Raw genomic sequence first — 27488 nt, 5'->3', positions numbered from 1 at the left:
ATGGTATCCTAGTAAGGTCAGCAGGATGGTATCCTAGTAAGGTCAGCAGGATGGTATCCTGGTAAGGTCAGCAGGATGGTATCCTAGTAAGGTCAGCAGGATGGTATCCTAGTAAGGTCAGCAGGATGGTATCCTAGTAAGGTCAGCAGGAGGTATACTTAAGGTCAGCAGGTGGTATCCTGGATAAGGTCAGCAATGGTCAGAGGTCGAGGAGGTATCCTAGTATAGGTCACGTTCCTGTAAGTCAGCAGGATGGTATCCTAGTAAGGTCAGCAGGATGGTATCCTGGTAAGGTCAGCAGGATGGTATCCTAGTAAGGTCAGCAGGATGGTATCCTAGTAAGGTCAGCAGGATGGTATCCTAGTAAGGTCAGCAGGATGGTATCCTAGTAAGGTCAGCAGGAGGGCATACTTACGGTGGTATCCTATCTGCCAGGCTCGCCTGGCGGGCGGGCGGTCCTCCGTGACTATCTTCTGGCAGGACCCCAGGGAGAAGGTGGCGCTCGTGTCCTCCATGGCAGCACGCGAGGTCACGCCCCCCACCACCACCTCCACCGCCGCCGACTGACCCACCACCTTGGCCACCAGCTTGACCCAGCCCACCCTGGCCGGCCTCCGCCCACCGGCAGGTCTGCAGACCCTAAGGGCTCCCAGCACCGGGCGTCAGTGGCTGGTCCTGCCGCCAACCACGCCACCACCGCCTCCGCTGGCGACTCCGCCTCCCTCGGGGTCCGGGCGAGGCTTGTGGGGCGAGGGGACGGGGCAGCGAGACGGGTGCGTGGGCCGGGGCGGGGCAGGCACGGGGCATGCAACACCGGTGGGGGGCCTCCGCTTCTCACGTGCCGCCGACCATTGCTCTCGGCCTCCGCCTCCGCCGCTGGCAACGCGCCCAACGTTTTCCTTCACTGAAACGCGCGCCCAAAGTTTTCCTTTACGGAGCGAGTCCGTTTTCTTTCACTCGACGCGTCCTGTTTTCCTTTCGTTGAACAAGCTCGTTATCGTTCAATGACCGAGTCCGTTTTCCTTCGCCGAATGCGTCCGTTTTCCTTCACTTAGCGCACTCCGTTTCCCTCGAATGAATGCGTCCGTTTTCCTTCACCAAACACGCTTGATTTTCCCTCGCTGCAACCACCGTTTTCTTCTTGTGAAAGCACCTGCTCCCTCTACCTTGAAGCGCGGGGGATCATAAGGCAACCACGTACATTCCCGAGTCCTGTTTTCCCTCACCCGACGCTCCCGTTTTCTATCGCCTGGCGCGCACGAGGTATAGGGCCAGCGTGTAACATACCTTACCCAGCGACAGCCACGTCACTGACGGTATTCACACACTGGGTAACGAAATACTAAGGAAACTTCACTTAAAGACGACGAACCAGCATCCAGGTCATCTGGGGGGGGGGGGGGGGGCATGAGAGGTCACCACCAGGTCGCTTCAATGTGAGGTCAGGTATCGAACTCACACGAACTCAGACCCTTTAGGAAGGTTCACTGCACTGCAGTTACAGTGAATTTCAGCGCAGCTAGGCCACTGTTCACTGCAGATGCATTATGAGGCACACCACAGTCTAGTTGTACATAATAGACCAGATTATCGTTCAGCGTGCTTCAGTTATCGTACCCTGCAGTTGATTATCGTACAGCTTAAGTGGAGTTGTCGTACACTGGGAAGCGAGTTGTTATACACTGCCCCTCAACTTATCACAGGTCACACCTCACTACACACGTGAGTTATCTTAAATTACACCCGACTGCACACTTTAGTTACCTTAGATTACACCCGACTATACATTTGAGTTACATTACAACCGTCTCACACAGTAAACTGTCAGAGAGAGTTCAGGTGTTGTACCGTATCTTGGATTATCGTACACGGCAGTTTGGCTATCACACACACACATATATATATACACAGATTCGTGAAGCTCTATCACGCCTTGTAGATTTGCACGTTGAAGTCAAGATAACACTTACACTTAAAAAGTGTTATCACAGCTGTCGATAACAGATGGTTATCTGTGGGGTTGTTTTCATATCAAAAGTGGGTGAAAAAAATGCGTCTATAATGTATATGAAAAAAAAAAATTAAATCAAGGAATCGTACCTTTTGCGTGTTAATAATAATACTAATACTAATGATAATTATCAATTATCATTATTCTCGGTACAGCGGACTGTAACTGAACCCAGTCACCAACGTATTTTTAGACTTCCATCTTGATGGACTTGTCTATAATAGCTGACGAGAAAGTAGCATCCCTAGCACCAGCTGAAAGAGCAAAGTCTCCCCTCTGCTCCAGCTGACGTAGACCCCGCCTAAGGAGCCATGGAGGAGTGGGGGGGGGGGGGGGCAAGAAAAAAGAAAACGGGAAACTTAGAGAAAACAGATGTGTGACCCAGTGAGCGAAGGCTGAAGAAGGCGTAAACGATTCGAACCGGAGAGGGGAGAAAAAAAAAAAAAATGTAACGGCTTCTCTGAAGTGACTCGTATCTCACAGTTTGCTGCGCTTAGCGGCTGGGAGAGGGAGAGGCGCTGTGAGAGTCAGAAGTAAGAGCTGTCAGAGTCCAGAGTGAGAGCTGTGAGTTGTGAGAGTGTATACGCTGTTCAGAAGTGTGAGTAAATGTGTGTACGTGTGTAAAATATTTTCTTTTCACGTGAAGGGACGTTTGTAAATTGTGCGGTAGTTTTACACAATGTAAAACATTTTACATAGAAGACAATAAAGTCTTCATAATACATCCGGAATTGGTGAAAGATTTCTGGATTATGACAGAAGCGAGCAGGGTATAATACATTACCAACTGGTAGGATGATATTCAACGACCAGTCAACCTGGTTTTCCATGTAAGTTTCCGTGTCTGACAAATCTACTCCAACTCCTTCATGACACAATGAACATCTACGACGAGAAATACCATGAGAGTAGATTTTCCAGAGAGGAGCGAACAGACGTCCCACATTCAAAGACCCAACCATACGTGAGGTCACACGGCACTGAAAGCACCGCTACGATGGTCTGGTAAGTGGTTGACGAGAGGTCAACAAAGAGCAATGATTACCGGTCAAGTCTCAAACGGGTTGGACGTAACAAGTGGCGTGCCCCAGGGGTCAGTCTTGGGGCCCAATCATTTTTCTCATACGTTATACCGACACTGATAACAGGTTGCGTCGCCGGGTATGAAACGAGGCAGACGATATGCTGAGCTGGAGAATATGGGTACAGCATATTCTGAACGTGTACAGCTGTTGGCTCACACAAAACCTGGCGCACTGGGTTCACTAATAGGAAATCAAATCAAATATCGATAGTGATGACTTACGCACTGGAATTGATAATGAGAGGGCAAACAACGGTAGAAATTCGACTGAGCCTCAAAGGGCAAATGAGAAAAATACTTATGAGCAATGAGAGGAGGTTGGGAGGGTGATCTGATACAGGTATTTTTGAATGGATCCGAGGCTCTGATAATTTCGAGCTGCTCAGGTAAGGAAGGCTACATCTGTCTGGTGTCATCAACTCGTGGTCATGGAGGCACACTCGTGGGAAGGCGTCATCCATGAATCGTGAACATTGTAGGGCCTCTCCTTATCATATCCCATGCATCATCATACTGGATAGGTCACGTCATCATGCGGGAAGACCTGCTATCATACCGAAAGGGATAAGTCATCACCGTGAAATGGGTCAAGTCATCATACTGGCGGAGGAGGAGGAGGAGGAGGAGGAGGCGTTATACTGATACAGTCTAGCTGTCATCCTATACAAAGACTTGTCGACCAGAGCCAGCTGGGGGGATGGGCGAGGGGGCGCGGGCCCTGGGCCGCGTCAGCTGGTCGAGCGTGTCTGGAAAGTGCCAACAACAATAAGTCCACTGGAACGTTCGGCTGGAAGTTGTTCCAGGGGGCCGCGGGGCAGGAACGGTGCAGCAGTGGTGCTGGACCAACGGGCAGCAGCTGGAGCAAAACATATTGGCATGTCAGGGCCGACAGGAATACTCGTTTCTTTCCGCCCTCCTCAGTGCTCCGCCGGGCAACGGTGGAAAGAACAGGAACGGAACGGGAGAGGACAGCGGGAGGCGTTACCCTGGCGGCTTATTCTAACCCTGACCCTCGCTGAAGAAAACATCTGGCCTTTGTTGACGTTTGGAGACGTTTCGTATCATGATTAAAAAAAAAAAAATGGGCCATTATTTCTTTTTTTCTCCCCTATTCTTCATTGATGGCTCTCATCATCTTCCATGCCACTGGCCAACACTGCTGGGAATTGGGACAGGTGTTGCAGCCTGGTAGGCTGGGTGTCTGGTCGTAGCGCCTCCTACCTAACCTAACCGTCTCTTTTTTTTCCCCCCTCTCGAAATATTTCAGTTTAAACGCTCGTTCGTTATTTCCTACACCCCCCCCCCCCCCCACCCCCAGGCCGTCTCCCAATGCTGACGGAAACCACGCCCCCCCCTGGATTTGTCCTGCAGGATGGGGGGGGGGTTTATATATATTCTGTTCATACTCTGGAAATGATCTCTGCGAATCACTTTAACTATGATAGGCCCTTATTATGGCCTTTGGTGAGAGAGAGAGAGAGAGAGAGAGAGAGAGAGAGAGAGAGAGAGAGAGAGAGAGAGAGAGAGAGAGAGAGAGAGAAGCACCTGAGCACTACTGAGGCACAGTGCTTCATGGAGCTGAGCATTATGGAAATACAATACCCCTGAACTGAGCGTCAGAGGAATACAGTACCCCCTGATCTTGCCAGAAGAGGAATACAGTACCCCTTGATTTTACCATCAGGGAAATACATCTTCCCCCCCCCTCCTTCCCTTACTCCTCCCTCCCTACAGAGCTAAGGTGATATAATTCAAGCCATGGTAAAGTGTGAGGTAACAAAAAGTATAAACTTCGAAACTCGAGGGAAAAAAAGTATTACTTTTAGGCTTGTGGACCGCCATATACGACCCCACGTCACTGAAGGGGGGGTTAACCACCCCCCGCCCCAGACACAGGTACTAGATGTGAGGGGTCAGGTCACCCCACGGGCGGTGGACCGGCCTCCTTGAAGGATATTACAGGTCACACCTTCCAGACGAGGGTATGTTGAGGAGGATATACGTCCGGGATGAGTATACTGGTGTGTGTGTGTGTGCGCCACCCCCCCCCCCCCCCCCCCGACAAACCCCAGTCATCTGGACCAGCTTCTCACAGTTTGCGTGGCTAGATCAGGCACACGAGGATGAACCATTATGATGTCATCACCTTCCCCTTTCCCTCGAGCGATGAAGCTGTAGAATCCTCTTCCGTCTTCGCCACCTCCTGTAATACCTCCTCTCCACTAACATGACTCCGGCTCTGGCCCGGGGATTTTTGCCAGTGTCGTGCGAAAAAAAAGAAAAGAAAACGGGAGGAAACTCCATAAACATAAATGGTGTGTTATACATGACAGATGAGGTGGATGAGAGCGAACCAGGCCATTCACCGTGTGTCCCTGGCGCTACCTGGCTATGAGGCGAACAGCGAACAAGTGTGTATACATATGTATATATATATATATATATATATATATATATATATATATATATATATATATATATATATATATGTAATTTACCAACAGCTTACCACAGTATTGGGGAAAACATGTTACAATTTAACATCAGACGCCACAATACCTAGAGAAAAGTTAACGATATATGACATACAAACAGTCGATCCCCTTCCCCCCTTCACCCCATCCCAGAAACTTCCCATCCCCCCCATTCACCCCACCCCAGAAAACACCCACCCCTCCCCCTCCTCCCCCGTAATCTAACTCCACAGCAACACTAGCCGTGTGAGGAGGTAGTGAGCGACGTGACATAATGGTACGTCAATACGATGGATCAACTCGAGGACACACCCGTGTCATACAATTTCTCAAGATGTTGCATAATGCGTCGTGCCGCCTCCCCCCCCCCCCAGACCGTCTCATCACCTAACTGTCTCCCTTCCTTCCTCTTCCTCCTTCATTTCTTTCTTCTTTCCTTTCTCTTCATCATCATTTGTCTTTTTTTTCTCTCTCTCTTTACTTCGTCCGTTTTCTTCTTCGTTCTAAAAAATCTCTCGTTCCCTTCTCTTACTCTCTTTCCCACCTTTCCCTCCCTCCCTTCCTACACACACACACACTCCCCCTTCCATCGATGGATGGATGGGAGAATTATTCCCACCTGCCAGCGCTGGCAACTGCTCGGTCTGGGTTGCCACATATAACAAAAATTCATTTCAAAATTTAGCAAATCATGAAATTTTAAAGATAGTTTCTCTAATGTATTATAAATATTTTGACATATTCCATAAATATATTATAAACTTTTTCATGAATTCGTTACGGGATTGTATATAATGTATGCTTCTATTTATCTAAAAGGATTATCACAATCTTTTCTTTTCAATTTTTGATACGTGATGTATTAATACATTCATAGACTTCCGGGCCATTTAGCTCATCTTAAAATTCCGATTCATTCTCTTTCATCGAATCCTGTGAACATTTAAAAGAATACATTCAGTGAATGCTGCCTTTCTTCGTCTGTTCCTGGCGCTACATCGCTCACGCAATAAACGGCGATCAAGTAATGCAAAAAAATCTTTTCAGCTTCCGAAGAAAACTCACATTATCTCAAAAAAAATTGGCAGATGACTTGGCGAGGGATTGGGTAAATCCTCAAACCACCCAAAAAAAAATCTTAATAAATCATCAATTTTACAAAGATTCCAATTTACGAACATATAAAAAAAGTTATTATATATTCTGAAATTCAATTATCTGCTGCATGTCTCACAATGATGTTGTTTCCACCAAATCTGATATTCTCTCTTTCCACATTTTTGCCGAGGCAAATTATCACACGTGTTGACATATGATGCTAAAGAACAACATACCCACTTCAAGAAAATGCTAAAATGTTTAACATTTTCTGAATACAAACGTAAAAAAATTAATATATATATATATATATATATATATATATATATATATATATATATATATATATATATATATACATAAAATCGACGTTTCTGCCCATCTGAATAACCGGATCTTGTTTTCTTCAAAAATTCAGCAGTCTCCCCTGACTTACGTGGCCAGCGTCAGGAACAGAATGAAGCATGGCTGCACTGGCACACATCAACCGTCTGTCTGTCTATTATAAGAGCATAATGAAAACAAATCTTTGTCACATGAAACAAAGTTAAAAAAAAAAAATCTTAAAAACCATGAAACACTTTAAAGAAAACGGCCATCCTTACGGCTCAACGTCAGGACCAAATCATCGCATTTTCTTTGAGAAGAAAACGTGACAAAAAAAAATATAGGAATCAAAATTTACCAAAAAAAAGAAATAAGAATTGATGTGACCCAAGACGCCGCCAAATCCTCCGGTGCTTCGATGAGGAAAACGTAACCAAACGACACGAAATCCAGGTCCCTCCTGGGACGACCTATAAACCGACTGTGACCAACCCACGAGGGTCGTTCGTCCCCTCGCCAGAGCAACCCCACCAGAACCCCCCCTCCCCCCCCTCTGGCGTCTTGCCCTCCCCCCCTCCCCCACTTACCCACGCCCCAACCCACACCCCTCGCCCCACCCCACTCTAGGGCCAGCCATCTTGGCCCCACGCGGGCACGGTACGTTGGCCACCAACCCATCCCACCCTCTACCAATCCCCCTACTGTATCAACAACCCCCCCCCACCCCTACTGTATCAACAACACCCCCCCCCTAAACACCACAACGCTCGCGTCTCCTCCGCCACATTTCAACCACAACAAGATATTTACCTTTGCTGCAGGGCGGGGGTTTGGGGAGTCAGTCCCAGTCCCTTATAAGGCGTCCGCCTCTCTCTGCCGACCTGGTCACTCCCGTATTGCTTATCCCACCCTACCATCTACACACACACACACACATGATTTTGGTACTGCTTATTTTGTCTTAAAAATCTCTCAAAGCTCTTGCGAATCCTTTCTCGCCGCCTCGACCATCTCCTAAGCTTCCGTCAAGGTTTGGCATCAGGTACATCTCTCTAAACTTCCCTCACTTGGCCCTCTCTCCCTCCCTCCTTCTTTGTCCACCCTCCAGGAGCATGCAGCACAACGCGGGTACAAATGACTACGTATTCTGGCTTTGCTCTTGTCGTCCTCGCAATCATCGTCATGTCTTCTTCCCTTACAACCCACCCACGATCAGCGGAACCCAGACGTTATTAAATCTCAATGCCTTCAGAGCTCGCTCCACTACGCTGGCGCTCTCTCAACACACGAGGAAATGTTCTACAGCAACCCCTCACCTGGAACACCTGTCACCTGGAACACCTGTCACAAACGACGTTGCTAGACCTGCCACACACCACCATCTCGTCCTTATGTACTAAACTGATTCATTGCTAGAATGTATGACATTCTTCTACCGGCACATCCTGCCTTATCGTGGTCCGCCTGCTTTCTAGTTCACCCCCTGCAAATGTTCATGGCTCGTGGACACTGGGGAGGAAGCGGTCGCCACATTTTGGAATAGGCTTCCCAAACGGAACACGTTTCTCATGAAGGAACCCGGTCCAAGGCTCCTATAAGACTCGTTCCTCAAGTCCATCCTCCCTGCTCCTTATACCCATCCTCCCTGCTCCTTATACCCATCTTCCCTGCTCCTTATACCCATCCTCCCTGCTCCTCATACCCATCCTCCCTGCTCCTTATGACCACGTGTGTGTGTGTGTCTTGGCCTTCCCTCACCGCCTCATCACTCACAGCTGCCAGGTCACTCACCACAGAACGTGCCATCATTCATCAAGGCCCAGAGCACGCCCCCATGCCTCACTCTACTGTACTCCCACCTGCACCATCTACATCCTCCCTCCCACTGGCCTACTCCCACGACCTCCATCTACATCCTCCCTCCCACTGGCCTACACCCACGACCTCCAATTACATCCTCCCTCCCAATGCCCTACTCCCACGACCTCCATCTACATCCTCCCTCCCACTGGCCTACTCCCACGACCTCCATCTACATCCTCCCTCCCACTGGCCTACTCCCACGACCTCCATCTACATCCTCCCTCCCACTGGCCTACTCCCACGACCTCCATTCCATCTACATCCTCCCTCCCACTGGCCTACACCCACGACCTCCATCTACATCCTCCCTCCCACTGGCCTACTCCCACGACCTCCATCTACATCCTCCCTCCCACTGGTCTACACCCACGACCTCCATCTACATCCTCCCTCCCACTGGCCTACTCCCACGACCTCCATCTACATCCTCCCTCCCACTGGCCTACTCCCACGACCTCCATCTACATCCTCCCTCCCACTGGCCTACTCCCACGACCTCCATCTACATCCTCCCTCCCACTGGCCTACTCCCACGACCTCCATCTACGTCCTCCCTCCCACTGGCCTACTCCCACGACCTCCATCTACGTCCTCCCTCCCACTGGCCTACTCCCACGACCTCCATCTACGTCCTCCCTCCCACTATCCCTGACCATCCAATGTGAGGGACTTCCCCACCCCAGCCACTCCCCTCCTTCAATGTATTTTCCTCCCCAGGAATAAACCCACACCCCCCCCTTCAACACAACCCCCCCCCGTCTCCCTCCCCCCAACACAACCCCCCCGTCCCCCTCCCCCAACAAGGAATAATACATACATTCATACACGGTTCCTCGTCCTCTCGTTCCTCATACAGCGCGAGGCTGTATACAGAGCAGTGCGTTAAGGACACAGCCAGCAAAAATGTATTCTCCCTGTCATGTGTAGTATGGACGTATACCTCGCCACACACAGGACGTACTCGGCCAAGAAAAGGAAAATAGACTCGGGCGGAGGAGGAGAAAAGGGAAAAGGGAGTTTTACGAAATCACGACTCAGGTAGACGATCCCGGTATCAAATGAAGCGGGTATATAGCGATGTTTTACGACCGTGTGGGGAGGGGGGGGGATGATGGGACCAGGGGTACCACACACACACACACACACACACACACACACACACACACACCGTCTTGTGGCGGGGCGGGGCGGGGAGAGGGGCGGGGGGTAGCATCAAAGGGGTACAATTCACCCAGTCTCGTCGCGCGGGAGGGAGGGAGGGAGGGTTGGAGGGAGGGAGGGAGGGAATGTTGGAGGGAGGGTTGGAGGGAGGGAGGGAGGGAGGGAGGGAGGGAATGTTGGAGGGAGGGTTGGAGGGAGGGAGGGAGGGAGGGAGGGTTGGAGGGAGGGAGGGAGGGAGGGAGGGAGGGAGGGAGGGAGGGAGGGAGGGAGGGAGGGAGGGAGGGAGGGAGGGAGGGAGGGAGGGAGGGTTGGAGTGGAGGGGTAACGTGATTTTCCCCCACAAGTCATTTACGTCGGCGAGCTGCTTGAATATTTACAACTCACGATTTACAAGACGGTTGGGAGGCAAGGGTGTAAAAACTGATGAAAATGTAAATGTAAATGCATGAAATACTGAAGAAAGACAACTGAAATGAAACAAGGATACATAACGGGGAACGAATTTGGCAATGACTGAAAAAAGACGAATGAGAGAGAGAGAGAGAGAGAGAGAGAGAGAGAGAGAGAGAGAGAGAGAGAGAGAGAGAGAGAGAGAGAGAGAGAGAGAGAAATACTGAAAAAAAGGATACAGCGCGAATAATGATAAAAAACCTATAGAATCTAGGAGAAAAGGAAAAAAAAAGGAAGAAAAATATACAAAATCCAAAAAAAAAAAAAAAAAACACAGACCAACCAACACAAGCTGACTGGCCAGCCGACTGGAACACCATAAAGAGAAATTTACCAAAAAGTTTCGAGACTTGTGAATTTCCTCTGATTTTCGACCCCCCCCCCCCCAACAGCAGCAGGCGTGGCAGATTGGCTGTGGTGGAGCGGCAGACTGTGGCAGACTGGCTAACAGTATTACAGTCCACCTTACACAGTGTCTCTCTATATATATAGACTGCATATAGCGAGTATACGTATATAAGACCACGTATAGGGAGTCAAATGAGTGGGTAAGAGTCTTTCTGGGGGGGGGGGGGGGGGAAGGCAGATATAGATATAGGGGCAGTTTCTATGGTAGACAGACTGTATAGGATATAGACAGTAACTGGGAAAGACTGGATCAGAGCGGCAAATGGGTCAACGTATGGAGAAGGTGACTGTATGTGGCGGGGAAGGGCGGGGTGTGTGTGTGTGTGTGTGTGTGTGTGTGTGTGTGTGTGTGTGTGTGTGTTGGAAGGAGTGGTTTAGGAAGGTGAGCTGGCGGTGGGCAGCGAGACGTGGTGAGTGGCTGGCACGTCCACTGGCATACATGGCGCTGGTTGCATCACCCAGTCGAGGCCTCAGATTGCATGCGCCCTTCCCAGGCACTCTGGCTTGGGTTGCCAATGGTTGGGTTACTCCATTCCCACCCCCATGGCTCGCCCTCTAGCCTGAGTGGCACACGATGGGGCAGGGAATGGGGGGAAAGGACAGGGCGAGCCACTATACATCAAAGCCTCCTTACCCCACACCTCATCCCCATGACTAGCCATGGGTCAAGATGGGGCGGGACGGTAAATGTGTGCAGAACCGAGCGACATGAACTGACGGAGTGGAGAAGAGCTTTCTTAAGGCATCCGTTACGTTGTGTGTGTTTCCGTTGTCCCACACACCACCGTCAGGTTATGACGGGAGCGTGCCAGGGAGGATGTACAGACGATGACCGATATATATCACATGCGACGATGGGACGACCCTTGACCACGACGAAAAGTGGACGACCCCTTGAGCATAACGAAGGGACGACCCTTTACCCGTGCGACGAAGGGACGACCTCTTGATCACGACGAAGGGACGACCCTTGACCCGTACGACGAAGGGTCGACCCTTTGAGCATGACGAAGGGACGACCCTTGAGCACGACGAAGGGACGACCCTTGACCTGTGCGACCCCTTGAGCACGACGAAGGGACGACCCCTTGAGCACGACGAAGGGACGACCCCTTGACCACGACGAAGGGACGACCCTTTGAGCACTTCCACTCCTCACGTCCTCCCGTATGCAAGATCTGCACAACCCACGCCCTCATGCATGTAAGGTCACCTCAACTCCAAATGGGGAAGATCACCAAAGGGGTCCCATGACCCCCCCATCTGCTGGGTCGGGATAAACAGCAGACTACCCAGAGAGCGACAGGTACAGATCATGTATATTACATGACATAAAGATGTGTGACCCTGGCAGGCTCCGCCTCACTTTTGACCCCTAATTCATGGTACACAGTCAAGTGGGAAAACAAGATGGATCGCTTTAAGGGTCAAGGTCGTGTCCCGTGAGGGTAAGTAGGCAATTAGAGGTAACGCTTGGCCATTTAGGGGTCAAATACTGGTAATGAGGTGGTGAATTATGTTGACGCAAGGTCGACCCTCGTTAACATGAATATCTGGGCTGTTCGAGGTCACGCCTCTGCAGTTTATGCGCTGGTTTAGAAGTCATGACTGCTTGTCACATAAGGAATCCAAGGGCAATTGAACGGGACTAAGGGTCAGGGAGGGTCGTCGTTAAGTCGTTGAGTACGACGGGTACGACCCTTGGGAATGGCGTGGTCTGGACCACACCCAATGGTCGTACCGTCGTGTTTAAGGCTCGCATCGCCTCGCTTAAGGGTCGTAATGTCATGCTCGAGGATCACACTGTCAACCCTAAGGGGGTCGTACCGTCGTGGTGAAGGGTGGTCGTACCGTCGTGTTCAAAGTCGTCGTTCCGTTATCATCAAGTAATTAAGCTCTGTTTTCTTGGGGGGGGGGCGGTAATTATCATTAAGCGGATGATTAAAACACACCAGAGAACGTGTCTACCTACTTCAAAAGCCGGATCACGTCTCACTGGTGTTGAATCTGAGCCATTCACCAACTTAATTATCCGTCTAAAGTACTTCAGGGAGCTCAACCTCAAAGGAGCTGTTCGAGGTAGTTCGAGTCGTTACTGGCCAATTAGCTTTTTTTGGTGGAGAGAGAGAGAGAGAGAGAGAGAGAGAGAGAGAGAGAGAGAGAGAGAGAGAGAGAGAGAGAGAGAGAGAGGGGGGGGGGGGGGGGGAGATCTCAATCTCCTCATGTCCCTCTGCCCTCATCATCATCATCCAGGCTCACCTCACCGCCTCATACCACCTCATCATGTCGGGATCGTTTGACTGCCAATCCTTTCATCCCTCATCACCATTAACCTCACCTGACCTGAAAGGCTCTCAGTCCCTTGAACTCGACTGACCTCGTGTTGGCTTAAAGTGTACGGGGTGCCCAGCCCTGGCTGACCTCGCCTCAGCCCTGAGGTCAGGCAATACGTGTTGGCCACCGGTACCAAACGTGGGGCTGAAATGGCTAATACTTCCGGGGTATTATCCGGGGGCCTTCTTTATCTGGGGTTACCTTCGGTCTGTCTGTTAAACAACCATAGCTATCCATTATCTGGGGGTATATACTGGGTTAATCCCTACAGCGAGTTATCTCCGGGGTATCGTCTCATAATATCTGGGGGCATCGTCTCAACTAGAATCATATCAGGGGGTAAACCCCCCCACCCCGAAGATAAAACAGAAGAGTAAAATCAAGAATATAACAACCTCTGATTAACATATTTCGGGACTATGTATCTAATGACAGACAAACTATGGGTCAAATGACCTCCACGACCGAACTGTGGTCAACGGTAATACAACAGGTCATACCTCCGGCTGTACATGACTTACTAATTACTAACACTAATTACGTCAAGAGATTACGTAGAGCGCAAGATGCAATTAATCTCAATTAAGCTCTGATGACGCCATCATGGAGATGACCGAGCCCTTCATACACCTCAATCCTAGAGCAGAGAGGTCGTTCTCCCGCCATAACTATCTACAAGTTTCTAACAAGAGCTTCTAGAACAAAACGGGGGGGAAAAATGATAATCTAGAACCCGCTACCTAGCGCTCGCATCTAGAAACTACGCCTATACAGAATCTAGAGGACAATAGAGAAGGCTTTCCCGGCCAGCTCTTCTCTGTATTACTAGAGCGACGTCAGCATTTCTAGATCAGATACAGTCAAACGCTACATTAACAAATCTAGAATAAATTATACATCAACATTCATACATCAACATTCCTACAGCCAATAAAAAATACAACAGATGATCTATGACAAATATCGACCTTAACCCCCCCCCCCCACACACCAACATTCCCTACAGCAAATACAATAATACAGCAGCAGGTGTTGAGCGGGCACGGGTATTGTATGTTCACAATACAACATCTGTGCCTGAGAATGTGAAGAAAACCCTTCTATTGTCCCTGACATTATACAGGACGCACAACTGTGTGTGTGTGTGTGTATATATATACATTATGAATCGCCCTTCAAACTTTCGACTTGAAATATTCTACCTTCCTGCCTCAACCTTGGCGGTGGGGGGATAGTCTTCCTCCCTCCCCGCTTTGTAAACGGGAGAAGACGGGGAGAAAAAGGCGGAGGGGGGGACTTGAAGTCGGCACGCCCCTTTAGCACTACGGTACGACCTTCAAGCACGACGGTACGACCCTCAAGCGCCAAAGTACGACCCTATAGCATGATGGTACGAACCTCGAGCACGACGGTACGACCCGTGAGTAAGATCGCTAAGCCCTCGGCTCGACCTCCATGTACGAGTCGTACCGTCGTGTTCAATGGGTCGTGCTGTCGTGCTCAATGGCAGTCGTGGCCGTCGTGTTCAACGACCATACAGACGTGCTTAGGGCGTCGTCCTGTCGTGTTTACGACGACGAGGGAAAAATAAATCACAGATGTCCGTACGATGCAAGGTAGGGCGGGTCAGTGAAGGCCATCTGTCGGATGCAAACTACGTAACTACCCATTTCTATTGTAGGGGGAAGGGGGAAAGGGGGGTCTGTACACTCGTGGCCCGGCTCCACCCTCAACCAAGTGTGTGTGTGTGTGTGTGTGTGGCCAGAACCTTAACCCCCCCATCATCATCATCATGTGGTCTCGTACAAGAAGCACTGACCCAAACTTCCCCAAGAACGCGTTCTTTTCCTCAACGGCCGCCAGCCAGCAGGCCAGCCTCCCGCGCCTCCTTCTTGCGCCCCTCCGTCTTAACGTTAGCTTTATGCAGAGGAAGGAGAGAGAGAGAGAGAGAGAGAGAGAGAGAGAGAGAGAGAGAGAGAGAGAGAGAGAGAGAGAGAGAAGGGCAGCTGAAGGAAGGGGTAATATATGAAAGAAGAGGAGGAGGAGGAGAAGTAGGAGGAAGAAGACGACGACATGAGAACCAGGGAAAATTTCAAAGTATGAGAAATGAGTTAGAAAGCCAATGAGGATTACAAATGAGAGACCTGGAGATTATGGTAAATAGTAATGTGTGCAGGAAACACGGAAATAATGAGGAAAATACGAAGAAACACGAGAGAGACGAACTCACACACACACACACTCACACACACACAGTCACTTGTTTACCAAATGGCTTCCTAGCTACGTCTCTTCGTTGTATATGAACTGGCTGTTATATTTCTCTCTTGTGTCTCCCATGATGATGTGATTATTACACGAAAGTGCACTTGGGAACTTATCGTGTTTAATTTTCCCCCGTGGACTCATAGGAAGATCTTGATCGCGCGCAAAATTGCGATCCTTTCAAATATATATATATATATATATATATATATATATATATATATATATATATATATATATATATATAAGAATGTTGATTTGCAATCTCAGGAAATTGGACTGGCGGGTCTTGTGTGATGGAAGGTAACAAGATCATAACATGTTTTGATTTAGGTGGTTGATACTCTTCCTAGGACGATCAAGGATATGCTCTTCCCAGGACGATCAAGGATATGCTCTTCCCAGGACGATCTAGGATATGCTCTTCCCAGGACGGTCAGGGATACGTTTCTTTCCCAGGACGATCCGGGCTACGTTCTACCTAGGATGATGAAGGACACACTCCACCCAGGACGATCAAGGGAGACATACTAGCATGGCGCTGGGCGTCTCATCTCGGGGCGAGCCATCACCCAGGCACATCCTGCCACACATGACAGTCATCCTGACGTGGCCAGGACGCTTGACCTCTGACCTTGTCTCATACTGTGTGTGTGTGTGTGTGTGTGTGTGTGTGTGTGTGGCTTCGAACCCCTGCTGGGAGAGTACTGCAGACCCCCCCTCTCCCCCTTCTCCCCTTCGGGTATTTGAGGCTTCGAAGCTTCATCCTGGTGACCCCAAGTGAAGTGACAGTGTATATATACATATATATATCCGACGTGTGAGGCTTCGAACCCTCGTACTCAGAGAACGCGAGACACCAGAGCATGTCAGCCAGCGAGACACTACGAGTCATGGTATAAGAGACCTGCGAAGATATGTCATTGGCTGAGTGTACGTACGTACGTACATGGTTATGGCCTGTGTACTTGGCTGAGTGTACGTACGTACGTACATGGTTATGGCCTGTGTACTTGGCTGAGTGTACGTACGTACGTACATGGTTATGGCCTGTGTACTTGGCTGAGTGTACGTACGTACGTACATGGTTATGGCCTGTGTACTTGGCTGAGTGTACGTACGTACGTACATGGTTATGGCCCGTGTACTTGGCTGAGTGTACGTACGTACATGGTTATGGCCCGTGTACTTGGCTGAGTGTACGTACGTACATGGTTATGGCCCGTGTACTTGGCTGAGTGTACGTACGTACATGGTTATGGCCCGTGTACTTGGCTGAGTGTACGTACGTACATGGTTATGGCCTGTGTACTTGGCTGAGTGTACGTACGTACGTACATGGTTATGGCCTGTGTACTTGGCTGAGTGTACGTACGTACGTACATGGTTATGGCCTGTGTACTTGGCTGAGTGTACGTACGTACGTACATGGTTATGGCCTGTGTACTTGGCTGAGTGTACTTGCGTACATGGTTATGGCCTGTGTACTTGGCTGAGTGTACGTACGTACATGGTTATGGCCCGTGTACTTGGCTGAGTGTACGTACGTACATGGTTATGGCCTGTGTACTTGGCTGAGTGTACGTACGTACATGGTTATGGCCTGTGTACTTGGCTGAGTGTACGTACGTACGTACATGGTTATGGCCTGTGTACTTGGCTGAGTGTACGTACGTACATGGTTATGGCCCGTGTACTTGGCTGAGTGTACGTACGTACATGGTTATGGCCTGTGTACTTGGCTGTCCACACGTAGGGAAGACGTACAAGGCCACGGACGGCATGGGGGCGGGGGCATGGTAAGGACAAGCTGGGGTTGGGACGCTTTTATACGCCTCTGATGCCTTGGGGCCACTCAGGGCTGCCACTCAAGGTCAGGGGTACCAACTGTATTCAGGGACTGCCAACTGCAGCCAGGGGTACCAGCTATAATCAGGGGCGTCAAAAGCAGCACTCAGGGGTACCAACAACACGAGCACCCCGGGGGTAAATGGTCCAGGGATCGAGGAAAGGCTTAAGCTCGTATGCAAATAATGGTAAGTTATGCATAGGGAGGAACACGGCAGCTAGTGGACAGTTGATGGTGGGTAGACGGGAATGCAAGGACAGACAGGGGAAGGACAGCAAGGATAGACAGGGGAGGGACCGCAAGGATAGACAGGGGGAAGGGATTACAATAAGATAGATACGGGATAGTAGATATGAACAGAGGCTGGAAGGGATACAATGGGAGATAAGAAGTATAGACAGAACACGTGTGGGATAGACAAAAGACAGGAGGTTAGAGAGGGGTGAGGAAACACACAGGCAGGGACGGAAGGGACGGGTATAGGTGAGAGTGAGACACGGTAGGGACAGACAGGAAAGTGGGAGTGACAGTCAGGGATGTGGGGGACAGATGGACAGGAGGCAAGAAATATGTGCAAGACGAGGGAAATAGTCTAAATAATGAACACAGAGAGAACAGACAGGAGTCAGAAGGGGGTCTCTCTCTCTCTCTCTCTCTCTCTCTCTCTCTCTCTCTCTCTCTCTCTCTCTCTCTCTCTCTCCTCACACAGACACACACACACACAGGCACAAGGTAGAAGGCGTATCTCCAATACTGACTTAACTATGAACCTGCACAGGGGGTTCGTGCCAAGAGCTAGCCAGACCTCGCTAGTCTACCATCACTGAGGTGGGGTGCTGGGTGGCTGAGGTAGGGTGCTGAGTGGCTGAGGTGGGGTGCTGGGTGGCTGAGGTAGGGTGCTGAGTGGCTGAGGTGGGGTGCTGGGTGGCTGAGGTGGGGTGCTGGGTGGCTGAGGTGGGGTGCTGAGTGGCTGAGGTGGGGTGCTGGGTGGCTGAGGTGGGGTGCTGGGTGGCTGAGGTGGGGCGCTGGGTGGCTGAGGTGGGGCGCTGGGTAGCTGAGGTGGGGCGCTGGGTAGCTGAGGTGGGGCGCTGGGTGGCTGAGGTGGGGTGCTGGGTGGCTGAGGTGGGGCGCTGGGTGGCTGAGGTGGGGCGCTGGGTGGCTGAGGTGGGGCGCTGGGTGGCTGAGGTGGGGCGCTGGGTGGCTGAGGTGGGGTGCTGGGTGGCTGAGGTGGGGTGCTGGGTGGCTGAGGTGGGGCGCTGGGTAGCTGAGGTGGGGTGCTGGGTGGCTGAGGTGGGGTGCTGGGTGGCTGGGGTTGGGTGGTCAGCGACCCGGGGGTTCTGAAGGTTCACTGAACTCTTCCAGGAGGATGAGGAAACCTCTGCTGGCTGGCTGGCTGGCTGGCCCCCAGAGTTTGACTCATGGAAAGAATGGCTGATTTTATATGTTATTTATGAGAGCTGAGACGACATAGGCAAGTAAATGCCCTAATCAACGTCGTCTCATTACTGGCGTCCTAGCTACGTCTCTTCGTTGTATATCAACTGACTGTTATATTTCTCTCTTGTGTCTCCCCTGATGATGTGATTATTACACGAAAGTGCACTCGGGAACTTATCGTGTTTCATTTCCCCGTGGACTCATAGGAATATTATATATATATATATATATATATATATATATATATATATATATATATATATATATATATATATATATATATATATATATATATAAAATACAAATATTACCAAAAGGAAAAAATTTAAAAAAATTCTCTTATAGAAAATCCTTCAAAATTCACAGTCAAATAACTGCTTAGGTTTTTTTTTTTTTTTATCCCTTACACCAATTACTGACACAGGATAAATGATTATCATTTATCAGAGAGGGAAGTTAAGAGCCGTGTGAAAGATGGCGAAATGAAGACGAAATGAAAAAAGTGAATAATGTGGGTGTGGAAGAAAGACGAAGGAAAAAAAAAATCAAAATATATATCGAGGTGAACGAATCATAAAGGATCAGAGTTATGTGAATGCGATCTTTAATGGCACATTTAACATAGAGCACTGGTTAAACTGTGTGATACTTTACGAAAAATTTCACCGGGTCTGAGCGGCCTCCACGCAATACGTTACGCTGATCGCTGGCGAGCACCGCCATCTCATTTGCATACAATTATTGAGAGTAACTGAACCAGGAATCAAATGAACTTTATTACTGAGGTTATGGACCAATGACGAGAAGGCTCTTCATCGTCAAGGCCTCCAAACAAGCGTGTTTGAATCACCCATCTATCTATCTATCTATCTGCCTGTTACCTATCTGTCTATCATCAGTGCCTCCAAATCCCCTGGGGCAGATCAGATGCACATCTCCAAACCACTGCCAACCCTCCCATTCCCCCTTTTGCCCAGTGTGTTAGGCAGAAGCATGGAAGTCCCCCACTCTGGAAAGGGGGTCCCCCAAGGTGATTTGTTGGGACCACAGTCCCCATCCACACCACCCCCCACTCAAGTCCCCATCCACACCACCCCCCACTCAAGTCCCCATCCACACCACTGCTCTCCGGCGTCCCCATCCACACCACCCCCCACTCAAGTCCCCATCCACACCACTGCTCTCCGGCGTCCCCATCCACACCACCCCCCACTCAAGTCCCCATCCACACCACTGCTCTTCGGTGTCCCCATCCACACCACCCCCCACTCAAGTCCCCATCCACACCACTGCTCTTCGGTGTCCCCATCCACACCACCCCCTCTCAAGTCCCCATCCACACCACACTAAGTCCCCCATCCATACCACCTCTCCTCAACTTAAAAAAAAAAAAAGAAGCAAACTTAATGCTCCCCGGAAGCAAGTCTTGCGTCTTCAGAAACCATCTCTCGTATTTATAAAGGCAAAATTAAAACCCCCAAGTTTGTTGGCTACACCGATGACCAACTTGTGGTCAGCCCGAGAATGGCGAGCCAGTCGGAGCCAACCTAATGACATCTCAAGTGATGAAGTTTCTGTTCTGTCACTCACATCATTGTATACAGTTTCATGACCCGTGTGTGTGTGTGTGTGTGTGTGTGTGTGTGTGTGTGTGTCTAAACCATACATAAAGGATATTTGAAGACCCACGGGACCTGATCTCAACACAGGTATGAGAGGGGCGACCATCACCTCGGTCTTCCACGTTAACCTGACCCTTCAGTCAGCCGCTGCAACGCTGCCAACACAAAAACACTCCCTCCCTCCCTACCTTCTCTCCCTCAGTCACAGTCATGCTCCCGGCGAAGCGCATGACTGTGACTCTGTGCCACCGGTGGGTGGGGTGAGGATGGCACACACACACACACACACACACACACACACACACACACACACACACACAGTGTGGCACGGACATACACAAGCGGTGATAGGAAGAGGTGAAGAAGAGGGTCATCTAGCGGTGGCGTCTGGTAACAACAGGAAAGGATGGGTGGGTGGGTGGAGGGTATGCCTCTGTCACAGGTTATCTGGCAACGTTGTAGACACAGCAGGAAGGAGGTAAACAAGACTCAAGCTATGATAATCAAATCCCAAGGGAAGGGGGAAGAGGGGGCACAAAGGGAGGATTACTAAGGGGTTAAATGGGGGGGAAGTTAAGGGCATGCGGTTAATAAGGCGATGGGGGGAAGCCATTTTAATCAGGGGACGCTGGAAAACAAGGGAATAATACAGGACGGGTCAATCAACTGTTGGACGAGGTCACGTAGAAAATGTGAGAGGAGACGGTGGGGGGGTCGGGGTGATAGGGTGGAGTGAGAAGTATTTTGTGAGGGGAGGAGGAGGAGGAGGAGGAGGAGGAGGGTTCTGTTGAGCAGGGAGGTATAACGCAGGGTGAGGAGGGGTATATTATTGGGCGAGGGGTATGGTGTAGGGTGAGGGGTATAGTGCAGAGCGAGGGGTATAGTGCAGAGTGAGGGGGTAAACTGTAGAGTGAGGAAGACAGACTACGTCGAAAGGCAAAAGTAGGAAGGAGACGTTCAGGCAGCCGAGTGAATGAAGAAATGAAGGAATGGGAATGAAGGAATGAAGGAATGGGAATCGAGAGAAATTCCAACCCACGGAAAATTGAAAGTCGCGATGGACGTCAGGGTAAAATGGATCCTGGGATACATATACACTGCCGCTGGGCGGGAAATTAGAACGACACTAAGAGAGAGTTAGGGAGATCTACGACACAGTTAAGAGATGTCTCGCCGAGGAAACTTCGAGAATAAAGTTAAGATCTCGAGAGAGATACAGGTGGCGCGAGGACATATGAGGGGGGTCAGAGTTACGAGGCGGGCGAGCGAGATGCGAGAATGATTATGGCGAAAATTAAGAGAGAGAGAAGAGTTTTGGGGGAAAGTTAAGTGGAGAGAGAGAGAGAGAGAGAGAGAGAGAGAGAGAGAGAGAGAGAGAGAGAGAGAGAGAGAGAGAGAGAGTACAGCAAGATGTGGCGACCACAATAAGGTGGGAGGGGGAGCTTCTCTGATCGCAAGGGAGGGGAGAAACCCAGCTATGTCATTCATGATGGTGAGGAGAGAGAGAGAGAGAGAGAGAGAGAGAGAGAGAGAGAGAGAGAGGATGATCACCCTCGGAAGAAATATGCAACGTCCAAAGCAGACAAATGGCCGTGGGTGGCCTCAAGATGCGACCAAGAGACAGGGAGGTGAGGTGGTCGAGGGTGACGAAGGATGGTGGAGGAACAGGTGAGGCAAGACCACATGGTCTATGATGGGGTTAGCTGCTGGAGGAAAGTACACACGAAGGACAGATAACAGAAGACCAGATGGTCTATGATGGGGTTAGCTGTTAGAGGACGGTACAAGATTCGATAGAAGACCTGATGGTCCGTAAGAAGATAACAAAAGACCAGATGGTCTATGCTGGAGAACGCTGGCAGTATCCTCAACGGATCCAGATCCAACTTTTCATAACAGTTAAGTAGTCCATAACTTTAACAAAAGCTACTTTTTCTGGTCTATTCTTTAAGTATCTGGCCCTGGAAAGACTTTACGTCCTTGTGGTTTATTGAAGACCTTACGGTGTTCAGTACTGAAGTGAACCATATCTCGTAACAATATCAGTTTATTCATTATCATGAATCAACGCACTATTACCATTCAATGAAAAAACCTATAGTGTTTTTATTCTACTTATTTGTAGTATGTCTTACGAAGCATTTTCAGGGCTTTTCGTTATACGTCATCCGTGTGGTTCGTTAATAAGGAACAAAAAGGAAGAAACAATAATTCCTATTCACGGTGGACAAATCCCAACCAACCAGTACAGTCTACCCATCTACCTCGACCTACGGGTACCGTCTACCCGTCTACCACCACCGTCTCCCCGTCTACCACCACCGTCTCCCCGTCTACCACCACCGTCTCCCCGTCTACCACCACCGTCTGGAGCCCCCCGTCACCACAATTGCACCAGACTGTCCGGAACTTTACAGTTCAATTCCTGAAAAAGTTTGGTCAGCAAGACTTACGCTCAGCTGAAGTTAGGGAAAGTTGTTTTTGTGACCCCAGCTTGACCTTTGACCGGCTGACCTCCAATCCCTAAGGCTAAAGGCTTCTGGGGAAAGGCTGGTCAAGACAGAAGGTCGAATGTATTTTGTACCAGGCACGTTAACCTCAAACCGTCTGACATGTTCTTAACCATCTGACCTGTCCTCAACCATCTGACCTGTTTTCAACCATCTGAGCTGTCCTTAACCATCTGACCTGTCCTCAACCATCTGACCTGTCCTCAACCATCTGACCTGTTCTCAACCATCTGACCTGTTCTCAACCATCTGACCTGTCCTCAACCATCTGACCTGTCCTCAACCACCTGACCTCGACCATCTGACCTGTTCTTAACCATCTGACCTGTCCTCAACCATCTGAGCTGACCTCAACCATCTGACCTGTACGTAGACCCCGTCAACATATAGAGAGGAGAAGACAGACTAACAGACGTAAGTCGGAGAGACATACACAGGTACGAGTGTGTGTGTCTGGACGCACACACCACCCAACGACCATTGCTCCAAGCGCACGAGTGATGGTGTTTGCGTCGCTCTGATCCTTCCTGCTGTCATAACACCCTCCCAGGAACCTTACTTCCCTCCCTGTGTAGTCTTTCGTAAGAGGGACCTACACACACACACACACACACACACACACACACACACACACACAACCATCGAATCTCTCCCAGAACAATCGCATGGGGTAAAACAAGGTGGAAGGAGGTCATAAAACACGGTAATAGGTCAGTAGTTCGGTTGTAAACGGGCCATCTGACCCGAGAAACATGGCGGCAGACTGAACTAAACATTTCGACCCCGCCTCTCTATATACCCAGGAATGAAAAAAAAAGAAAATCTCGAAAAAAAGGAAAAAAAAAGAAAAAAAAACCCATTCCCGACCATTTTCTTTCACCCACTCCAAAAAAAAATTACGATATATCCATTTCTTTCCTGCCTCCAAAGGCGGAATTAAAACCTACAACGGCCTGAGGACAACCTCCAAGGCAGCTGGGCAACGTCCACCAGCTGCATCACGTACAGCAGCCTCGTCATGCAACCGTACGTGGATACATCATACAACAGGCGCACGGCCATCAACTGGGAACTCGGGCCAATACAACAGGACCACACCAGCTGGCGACCCGTGGAGTCTGCCTCCGCAGCTGGAGACGCCCTGAGGACTCACTAGCCAGATGGTCGGTCGTCCAGGAAGGTCGATGTCCAGCTGGTTGCTGTCGTTCCCCCACCCCCTCTCCCTCCCTCCGTCCCTTAAAGGGGAGTACTTAACAGTGCCTCTTCCTCTAACCCCTCACCCCCCCACAACACACCCCTCTCTCTCATCGCCCCCACCCCCTCTCCCTCCCTCCGTCCCTTAAAGGGGAGAGGGGGTGGGGGCGATGAGAGAGAGGGGTGTGTTGTGGGGGGGTGGAGGAAGAGGCACTGTTAAGTACTTCGTCAAGTCATGAACTGTAGTGATGGATCATCCTACGCAAATCAGACTTAACCCGTTAAGGGTCAGGTCAGAGGTCGGGTCCACAAGCTGCACGGGTCGCATCGTCATGCTCATGAGGTCAGGCGAACCAATGGTTTCCCCCATGAACCTTCATCTCCCCAAGTTACGGTCCGGGGGATTACAATCCCCCAGCCGCTACAGCACAAAGGCTTCAGCATCCTTCACTGGGTTACGTTACAGTGAGGTTCCACATCACTGAAGTTTCATGACGGATTTCCAGCCACCCGCTCCCTCCCCTTTTAGTCGCCTTCTACGACACGCAGGGAATACGTGGGAAGTATCCTTTCTCCCCTAACCCCAGGGATAATATATATATATATATATATATATATATATATATATATATATATATATATATATATCTTTTTTTTATCTTTTTTTATTATACTTTGTCGCTGTCTCCCGCGTTTGCGAGGTAGCGCAAGGAAACAGACGAAAGAAATGGCCCAACCCCCCCCCCATACACATGTATATACATACGTCCACACACGCAAATATACATACCTACACAGCTTTCCATGGTTTACCCCAGACGCTTCACATGCCTTGATTCAATCCACTGACAGCACGTCAACCCCGGTATACCACATCGATCCAATTCACTCTATTCCTTGCCCTCCTTTCACCCTCCTGCATGCTCAGGCCCCGATCACACAAAATCTTTTTCACTCCGTCTTTCCACCTCCAAAATATATATATATATATATATATATATGCCCAAACCTTGGGGATAAACTCCTTTCTCTTCTCTGTCAAAACAAAATCTTCCAACCTTCCTGAATTTTGCTCCTAGTTGACTGCGCCATTACGTCACGCCAATTCCCTGAAGCTCATGCCAAGTACAGCTTCCGCCTTTCTAAGAGAAGCTCTGATTTATTTTGGAGAGGCCTTTACACCTGCGTTCCTACCCTAATTCATTCTGGAGAGGCCTTTACACCTGCGTTCACGACCTAATTTTTTTTAGAGGCCTTAACACCTGTGCTCATCTTCTAATGGCGAGATCTGGCAATTTTGGCCGCGCTGAGGAAACGTAAACAAATGGGATGGCGGGAAAAACCAGGCGGGAAATCTTGTCGCATGAGAAACTTTCGTATATATTTTAAAGATAGACACTCAAAAAAAATGTCTATAATGTTTTATCTTAAACATAACTGCAAAATTTCATGTAGGGAGACTTTAGAATACTTTAGATATCTAAAGATATATTTATCTATTTTTTTCCGACGAGGACTTACATCAGGTTTTTGCTTGATTTTCTTTTTTTGGCGGGAAAGCTATTAGCGATAGTGATGGGGGCCAGCGAGACGAATGGAGGCGAAATCTGTTCAGGATGGCTTAAGGAACCGTTGTGATATATTGGCATTTCTTTTCTTTTGGCAGTATTTCTTATGTATATGGTCTTTTCTTTGGCTGCTCTTCGTAATAACAATAAATACTGGGAGAAAATAGTAGTTCTTTACGTTAATATAACCGGCCAAATCTTTCTGTATACCAGTCTACTTCGATATCTATCTATCGATCCTTATGTTTTATGTTAGCTGAGATGGCATGGGCAGCTGAGGCCCTAATCAAGGCCATCTCATTCACGATATATATATATATATATATATATATATATATATATATATATATATATATATATATATCCTAGCCTGAGCCAGGTACCCATTTTATCGATCAACCCCTCGGAGTGGATGAACAGCTGGGTTGGCTGTGGACCGACTCCCGTCACCAGGATTCGAACCTATGCGCTTGACCCGGGACAGCCCGTGAATGCGTCACGACCAGGAACGCTAACAGATACACCCCTGGCCTCCATAATCTAATATTTCACCTCTATTCATCAATCATCATTGACCGTAACTACTTCATGAAACATTTGGGAATATCCTCCTCGACCAACCATGAGCACACGGGAGTCATGACCACATCCTTGAATTGCCCCAGACTGCCCAATGACTAACTGCCGCTCTCTAAACTGCCCACTTACTTCACTTTGACAAAACGTGGGATTCAAACATCTTCGGAGTGTGAGGAGGGGGATTCAAGCCCAGGTCTGGCCATGAGGATAGGGTTTCAGGATGAGGTTGTGCGAGGCCCCTATATTTGTTGTTTTCACTAAAGAAGAGATTGTTTGTTGGGCAATATGACCAGGCTAGCAGGTAGCGAGGTCACCTTGGGTCACCATCCATGGCTGGCAGGTAGGGAGGTCAGCTTGGGTCACCATCCATGGCTGGCAGGTAGGAAGGTCAGCTTGGGTCACCATCCATGGCTGGCAGGTAGGGAGGTCACCTTGGGTCACCATCCATGGCTGGCAGGTAGGAAGGTCAGCTTGGGTCACCATCCATGGCTGGTAGGTAGGGAGGTCACCTTGGGTCACCATCCATGGCTGGAAGGTAGCGAGGTCAGCTTGGGTCACTAGCCATGGCTGGAAGGTAGCGAGGTCAGCTTGGGTCACCATACATGGCAGTATGACCCAGGGTGAAGGTCAGCCAGCCACACATATCTAAGGCTGAGTCAATGAGTCGTACCGGGTGTGAGTGAGTCAGTGAGTCGCCACCAGGTATGAGTGAGTCAGTGAGTCGCCACCAGGTATGAGTGAGTCAGTGAGTAGTCACCAGGTGTGAGTGAGTCGCCACCAGGTGTGAGTGAGTGAGTCGCCACCAGGTGTGAGTGAGTGAGTCGCCACCAGGTGTGAGTGAGTGAGTCGCCACCAGGTGTGAGTGAGTCAGTGAGTCGTCACCCGGTGTGAGTGAGCGAGTCACTCAGACACCAGTAAGGTTGAGTCGGTCAGGACGACTCAGGTTGGACCCAAACCAGTCACTTACACACAGGCAAGGCTGTCATGAGTCATTCGTTCGAATCCCTGGAATGTACATGACTCTCCCAGAAATGTATACGACTCTCCCGCCAATGTATATGTATGTGATCTCCTAGGAATGTACATGACTCTCACAGTAATGTACATGACTCTCCCGCCAATGTATATGACTCAAGTGTTCACAGAATATACCATATCAAAGTCATTATCCACAGCCACACCCAATAAAAAGACATGATTCAATTCTCTTGATTTAAAACTCTGCCACAAAAACCTCTCTCAACACACCACCGC

The 27488-nt window shown here is 49.5% G+C and overlaps 1 protein-coding gene across 11 annotated transcripts in view; it reads right to left on the bottom strand.

The window, feature by feature from the left end:
- Positions 1-27488, bottom strand: part of LOC139755380 (band 7 protein AGAP004871-like) — a 628824-nt gene that overhangs the window by 135378 nt on the left and 465958 nt on the right. The window contains exon 2 of one of the 11 annotated variants that reach the window (XM_071673654.1): positions 416-2012. The exons of 9 other annotated variants lie outside the window; for them this stretch is intronic. In XM_071673654.1, coding sequence (XP_071529755.1) covers positions 416-515 — 100 coding nt within the window. In that variant the 5' untranslated portion in view covers positions 516-2012. Of the gene's footprint in view, positions 1-415; positions 2030-27488 lie in introns of those variants that run through there. One more of the 11 variants, XM_071673663.1, reaches the window with a different exon arrangement.

This window comes from Panulirus ornatus, chromosome 2 (assembly GCF_036320965.1).
Source record: "Panulirus ornatus isolate Po-2019 chromosome 2, ASM3632096v1, whole genome shotgun sequence".
Taxonomy (NCBI): Eukaryota; Metazoa; Arthropoda; class Malacostraca; order Decapoda; family Palinuridae; genus Panulirus; species Panulirus ornatus.
The sequence above is the reverse complement of the archived record's forward strand: the minus strand, read 5'-3'. Positions and strand labels throughout refer to the sequence as shown.